Source organism: Penaeus japonicus, unplaced genomic scaffold, assembly GCF_977035675.1.
Source record: "Penaeus japonicus unplaced genomic scaffold, GWHDUDI00000001_assembly GWHDUDI00000006, whole genome shotgun sequence".
In the NCBI taxonomy this organism is placed as follows: Eukaryota; Metazoa; Arthropoda; class Malacostraca; order Decapoda; family Penaeidae; genus Penaeus; species Penaeus japonicus.
This window is the reverse complement of record NW_028234408.1, coordinates 26,855,739-26,863,238: the sequence shown is the minus strand read 5'-3', so window position 1 is coordinate 26,863,238 and position 7,500 is coordinate 26,855,739. Positions and strand designations below refer to the sequence as shown.

At 36.9% G+C, this 7,500-nt stretch overlaps 1 protein-coding gene across 2 annotated transcripts in view; it reads right to left on the bottom strand.

The window, feature by feature from the left end:
- LOC122265623 (solute carrier family 35 member E1 homolog) overlaps positions 1-7,500 on the bottom strand; it is a 20,809-nt gene that overhangs the window by 2,925 nt on the left and 10,384 nt on the right. For both annotated transcript variants that reach the window (XM_043035010.2, XM_043035011.2), the window contains 4 exons: positions 7,379-7,449; positions 1,118-1,255; positions 746-871; positions 125-370 (listed from right to left, as the gene is read on the bottom strand). In XM_043035010.2, coding sequence (XP_042890944.2) covers positions 125-370; positions 746-871; positions 1,118-1,255; positions 7,379-7,449 — 581 coding nt within the window. The remainder of the gene's footprint in view (positions 1-124; positions 371-745; positions 872-1,117; positions 1,256-7,378; positions 7,450-7,500) is intronic.

The window sequence follows — 7,500 nt, the reverse complement described above, 5'->3', positions numbered from 1 at the left end:
TTATATGGCCTTGTCCTTTAAAGCTGTTGAAGAAAATTTCACACTAAGGAATACCCTTAAAGGAGGCCTAATCTAAATCTTATTAATAATGCTTCAAAACAAGTACCATGAATAATTTTCATACCTTGTTGTAACCGAGAACTCCAATGATGGCCAGGAACATTCCAACAACATTGGCTAGTGTAACTGGATTTCTCAATAACAGGAGGGAGATTGTGATAATACTGATACGTTTAGTAGCATTGGCCACAGCATATGTGAGAGGAGTCACATAGTTGAGGATAGTGAAGGCTATGAGATTCTGTAACCAGTTAAGGGCTCCATCAACCAACAGCAGGATGACAGTTTCCATTGGGTCTCTCCTTTTCAGCTGTTTAAAGAAATGAGGATTCATTAGGAAACAATATACAAGCTAATGCATATGTGATTATTGTGGGAAAAAAGGAATGCACTGAGATGGAGATGGCGATAAAGAGGAGGAGGAGAAGGAGGAGGAGGAGAAGGAGGAGGAGGAGGAGGAGGAGGAGGAGGAGGAGGAGGAGGAGGAGGAGGAGGAGGAGGAGGAGGAGGAGGAGGAGGAGGAGGAGGAGGAGGAGGAGAGGAGGAGGAGGAGGAGGAGGGAGGAGGAGGAGGAGGAGGAGGAGGAGGAGGAGGAGGAGGAGGAGGAGGAGGAGGATGGAAGAGGGGTTGAGTGGTAAGAAGAGGTAGAGGAATAATAAACTTAGAATATTTTCCTTGGACCTACCCATGTCTCATCCTTGAAAATGCTGTAGCCATCAGAAAGGATCCATACAGGGAGAAACATGATCAATGCAAGCCATCCTAGTAAGTGTAGCAATCTCAGGTGATGAATACCAGTATCTGTCAAGACCTGCAAAGAAGAATGATTTCAATGATGCTTACTATGATTAATAATTTGCTTTGACAAGTACACAGCATGAATTTTATAGCAAGCAATGACAATTTTTCATATTCCAATATATTTTTCATGTTCAGACATCATTTCTATCTTAAAATATCAGAGGAACCTAAATTAGGACTTGGTGAGGGTGGTGAGGAGGATGATGCATACTGAGAATGACAATTATCATCCAATTAATATGGCTAATCTATTTACCTTCTTTGAAAAAATGTTCTGCAGTGAGAACCCACATGTGGCAACCAAAGCAGAAACAAGGCCCAACATATCAAAGGATATCTCTGTTATGGTGGCAATGGCAACTCCAAGAATTATAGGAACCAATGAAAAATACACCTGTACAGGAAAAGAAGAAAAAATATTGTCAGTCAAACAGGAAGCAGATTAGCAACCAGACACACCAGTTTGAATATATACATGTACAGTAATGCAAAAACTTATTCTACTGTTTTCTTCAATGTCAGGTTTCCACTTTAACATGGATAAAGAATGAATAAAAGATCAAATTGCATTTGCTTAACACTAATACATAAAGACCTAAAAATAATCTGAAATCCAAACTATATCAATGAAGGACTTCAGTATCTTTATATCAGAGTAAGAGAATATTCCAAATTCCACAAGGCATTTTGGGAGAGCCACCAAGGCAGTAAACAAGGACAAATATGTATATACATGGAATAAACCACTAACAAAATATAAAGAAAAAAACTAGAAATACATATAAAAGCACCAGCAACTTTTGTACAACACTTTACACCACACAAGAAGAGTTGCTAGCAAGTATATCAGGCCTTAATTTTCAATAAAAACAAAAAACAAGTACATTTTGAAGCTTTAGTTGTGGGTCTGCAGTGCGACAAAATATATTTTCAATAAAGTTTTATATTATTTAAACTATATCCTTTTATGAACTGAAAACATCTATTAACCCTTTCCCAATGGGGCACAGCAATAAGTGAAAAACCTTACACCGGGCCATTGCAATATTGCATTGGAAATGTCACACTGGCATGATGCCCCGGCATCGGGAATTTAGCTGTGTCACACGGGTGTGACGCACTGTCGTCATAGGGTTAACTGAACCTGTGTCTGATTTTTAACAAAATGACATTTTGTCAGCAACCAGATATAAGGGGGAAAAAGATATTCACCAAATCTTAACATGTATGATTTTGATACCCTGTTGATAGTTAAGTTTATGACTGTACTGAAGACCATGGATACTGAAGACAATGCACTTATTTTTCAATAAAGCAAAATCAAAATTTGAGAAGAAAATAATATTGCTAATATACAACTATAAAGTACCACAGTACTTATTCATCAAAATATAAATGTTGCAAATATTCACAAACAACATTCCAGACCAGAATCAGAAACATTCTTCTGACACTATCACTGTGCCTGTAGAAATGGGGAAAAAAGATAGTTCATAATTCCCAGTGCCATATAGAAAATTGGATAAAAGATATCATGGACTTTTTATACATACAGTTGGAAAAGTAACTATGACCTAGAGACTTGGTTTACTAGAGAAATCATGGAGTCCTGTCACACTCTCTACACTCCAAGAAAACATAGGTAACACCGATATTTTGCTTCTTCATATGAACCTTAATAATTGCTAGAACCTTAATAATTGCTGGATGGGTGCCATTTAAGGCTCTCTCTCCTGCTGGTGCTAGAAGAATGTGGTAACATCCAGGTTTCATATCATCTTGGGATTATTTACCAAATTTCATCTTATAGGTTAATAAGCTACTGACCCCAAGCACTCCTCTTCTACCTCTGATAGATCTTCTCCAAGACCATCCACTTTTAACCCATTGTGAATAAGTGTCATGGCATACATAACACAGGAGCTATAGCCTGACAATGGGCATCATGACATACATGACATTTGGGGATTTTGGATCACTGTTATTTATTTTGCTATGAGTAATGAGTGAGTGATGATGACAATTGCAGTCAGCATTACTATAATTGCCATAATATTAAGCAAAAAGGGTTTTATCTAACATCCAAAACCTACATGGTACCATATTCTTCTAGCACCAGCAGGAGAGAGAGCTTTGAGTGGCACCCGTCCACAGTCTCTAGCAAGCACTATCTTTATAGAACGATGGCACACAGCAAGGTGCCAACCTCTTGCTCTAAAGCACCGCAGATGAAGGATGTGCAGGCAGAACAGGAAGCGGAAGGTGACTCAAACCATGCCCAATGTCTACAATGTGCCCCTGTGCCGGTAGGGATGCCTTTAACCCATTAGCAGTGGATGGCATGATTTGCTGCAAAGGCAGAATCGGTCATAGATGCGGATGGCATCTTGCCAGTCATGTAAAATAGCCATCCTACTGCACAGACCTTTTTTTAATACCGCGACCAATGGGTTAATGTGGTACTCACAGTCATAAGCACAAGTTTCCTTCCTCTTCCCTACCTCTTCACGTTATCTTCATTGTGGATCATATGTTTCATATTCATTCATGACAATACACAAATATGAAAAAATGAAGTTGTGTTTTGTCCTCCCATAAAACAGCAATACTTCTATCACATTGAGTATAAAGAAAATAATGAGTCAATGGACCTTAACCCATTAACGACGGGTGACAAGATAACACGTCTAGTGGTTTTTGGGCTACACGACGCGGACGCGTTACTTTGTCCAGCCCGGGGCGCGGGAGGAGCCAGCGCGCATCGCTGGCTCGCGGCCAGTGCGGCCGAGAATCCCGACGCGTTAGGCTTATGCGTTCAAGAATCCTGGAATTTTGGTCCTTTTAAGCCGGATTGGCCCCGTCGGGACGGAGCCAATCCGGAACGGGTTAAACTACAATTTTATTTAACTGCAGCATTGATAGAGCTTGTGATATGGCAGATATAAGTCCCTAAATACAGTAAAATACACAAAAATTAAAACACAAAAATGGCTCTAGCTTTACACTGAGTGACTAAAAGAGAATGGTTAAGGTCAAGGTATGTTGCATGAAGCTGTCTTGCTCTGAACTAAAACCCATCCTGGAGACTGGGCAAGCGAATCTATCCCTATTCGTAATGGGTCAATAAGAGAGAATCTCAGTCATTTAAATTTAAGTGAACACAAAAAAATGTAATGCAAGGCTACTGAGTTCCAAATAAATACTAAAGAAAGACATCAGATTTTTCCAACAATACTTCAGAAAAGCCTTACATTTTTGTCAATTTATTAAGGCCTTTAGGTAGTATCCTTGTATTTGGCCTTCATGTTCAAAGGACTTGGGTCTCATGATATAGTATTCATATGATGTATACTAAATGGCATATAGGTTAGTCTTGATACAAAAAAGTTTATAGCCACAGTCACAACCAGTAATAAATATATTTAAATAACATTTTGGGCATAAACATGGTAAACCACAACTCACTTACAATCTAGTAGAGATATATTACATGCAAAATGTAAATAGTGCTACTAAAAATCTTAGAATACAGAATCAATATTAAAATAATCATGCACATGTGTCCTTGAGCCTGGCACTGAGTAAGAAGCATTACTATGCACCATCAGTTACCAAAGTGGTAAATCTTACAACCTCACAAACTCACAAAGTACTCACAAAGGAAAAATGTACTCTGTGAGGCTATGATTCTTGTACCTATTAAACCCCACAGTGACAATATCCAGAAAAGTTTGCAAATATTTAAAGATATACATCATCACTGACTACTTCCTCGCTCCAAAACCTTAAGGGATTCATATCCATAAAGAGATACTTTATAACTTAACTTGCTGAGTTTTTAAAAATAAGATTCTAACATATGATAAATAATTAAATCTCCTCACATTACCACACTGGTTTTCTTCAACCCTTATGCAATATAGATTAAATATTATCAATATGCTCTTAAACTAATGTAGTTATGATTGTTCAATAGTATTACAAGTAATTGCTGTTATCAGAAAGTAGACAGTACTGATCAGTGATACCAGTTTAGAAGTTGTTAGGTATGTGTATGCTATACATCCTACCATTTCTTCTCTGCTGTCTTCACAACAAACTACTGAAATTGTCATAATCACACAAGTCCGACCATACTGACCCTAAATTTTCTTTTAAAACAAAGTCTCCTTGACCGGCACTTTATGCAAAATCAAAACCTCACCATCATATCTGAATAAACTAGACTCCATTCTGTCAATATGAGCATAGCTTTGGGAGAAAGCTAAAAGTTAATGTTTGTGACAATTTTTTTTCATATATTGACCATCCATACAATTAAGCTTGAAGACCTGCCTCCCTGCTTGACAAGTTGCAATGACTATCCAGTTGCTTTTATTATATCAATTCAAAAAGTCAAAACAAAATGGTAATGGGAGAAAAGTTACTGCAAAAGAGCTAGCAGGCTTATTGCCAACCATATTGGGTTGCACATGGGAAAGTAAGCAAGGAATCCTAATGAAGCATTGATAAGGGTTGATAAGGGTACCTTCCTCACACAGGCACATTCAAATCACAACCGCATCAGATATGGGTAATTTTATCCTATACTATTTTCCGCCAACATCTGGTTGCCTGATTTTTAATTAACCCATGGGGGACTTGTTTTTATAACATACATCACAGCTCTGGTTGGGCTCAAAAGACAGGCATCATTGCCTACATGACACAACATTAGAAACGTTCATTTTTTTCAATTGTTTGCAAACTTCCAACTCTAGCACAGAATGTTTCTTGGTAAACAGAATTCTGGTTCATAACATTGCAGTTTTTAAATCTTTCAAAGCCTCTATTATCATACACAATACTCCTTGTCCTCCCTCCTGAGAGAAAAAAATATATATACATATTTAAATTACAATTTCTCCCATTTTTATCTATTCCTGAAATGGCCTGGATGAATATGCTGAAATATTTTTACTGTACTTGCTGCATGTAGCTTTGTGTATTTAGTGTTATTCTTATAATACATTTTTATTCAAGCTTGTGACATAAGCATTTAGTGATGTTCATTGTGCTTTTTGCATATTAGAGTGCATGCCTTCCTTCACCTTCCTTCACAAGGGACATTGTTAGACCAAGCTTTGCAAGTCTCACTATCCAAGTCCCCTATTATTTCCACTGTCTCCTGACCAAATCACTCCTTAACCCATTAACCCAAGGTGACAAGATAACACGTCAAGTGGTGGCAGGACCAGCCACCAGGGACAAGATATTTTGTCATGGCTGTCCTCCTGGCCAGCATGCCGGGTGATCAGCAACGTAGCAATTGGCTGCGGCCAGTACAGGCAAATAACCCGAGGCGTTAGGCTTCCAAATTTAAAATATCCAGGTGTTTGGACAAAAAAAAAAAAAAAGTCCCGTCAGCAGTGGGTTAAATGATTTTAATATTCTTTAAGATATTTTTCAAAATTCTGAACTTTTCTCATACTTTTTCATTCGAGGTCTCTCTGCTGTCCTCAAGTTTGTCTGCTGTCCACCAATTTGAGTTGAGCCAAGCAGGTGAAGTGCATTGCGGTTTTCCACATAACTTCAACCTGCAACAATGAGACTGTGGAATACCTTGATCTAATCAGAACCTGATGATAATAAGTGCTATATCCTAATTTCCTCTTATGACTGTGGAACCATCTTTAATTAGGAGTAAGAAAAACAATAAAAAAAAAAATAATATATAAAATAAACCTTCATATTACTCAAAATCTAGCATTATTTTGCATTGGGTATGGCTAATGTTAGCCTTTGATCTATTCCTCACATCTTGGTATTTTTACTTCCTGGAAGACAACTATCAAAATGCTTAAAACTCTGCAAACCATATGACCCTTCTACACTAATCATAAATGGGTAGGACCTAAAATCTAAAACCACTAAGATGCACTCTTCCCTGAAAAAAAAACTCTCTGCAATAAAAATAGTATTAAATATTTATCACTGATAAAGAAAATAATGCAAAACACTTCTTTGGCATAGCAAGCACTAGCAAATGAACACTTGTATAAGGCCTATGTTTGATATCTCTATAACAGAGCAGGCACATAACACTGCATAGGTATACAGTATATCAATGACTCATATAACAGGTATGCTGGATATATTTAGTATTGAAAGCACACATAATGAGAATACCTTATGAAGTGTTATGAGTCATTAATAATTCCTAAAACAAAAGAAATAAGACATATACATTGTTTATGCATTCACAAAATAATATATAAACAGAGTGAAAGAAAAAATGGTTCATCTGTTTTAAAACCTTATACATCAAAACAAAGACTATAATACATATAGGTACATTTAAGATTCTGAAAAAAATCCTGTTATCTTATATATATCTACTTTGTATAAAAAAAAAAAAATATATATATATGCCCATTACAAAGAATCTATCATTGATAACCCTTAAATCTAAACATGTATACATTAACCTTTCTTATTATGCTAGTTAAAATTAGTATATAATGCTTTGATATCATACCTTTGTGGTCTGCTTTTCATGAAAGATGATTCTAGTAAGAACAACGGTAAAAAGTGGCATGGTCGCCTTCACTGGAAAGAAAGAAGCCATGATTTAATGTACTGCTCTGGAAACATCTACTA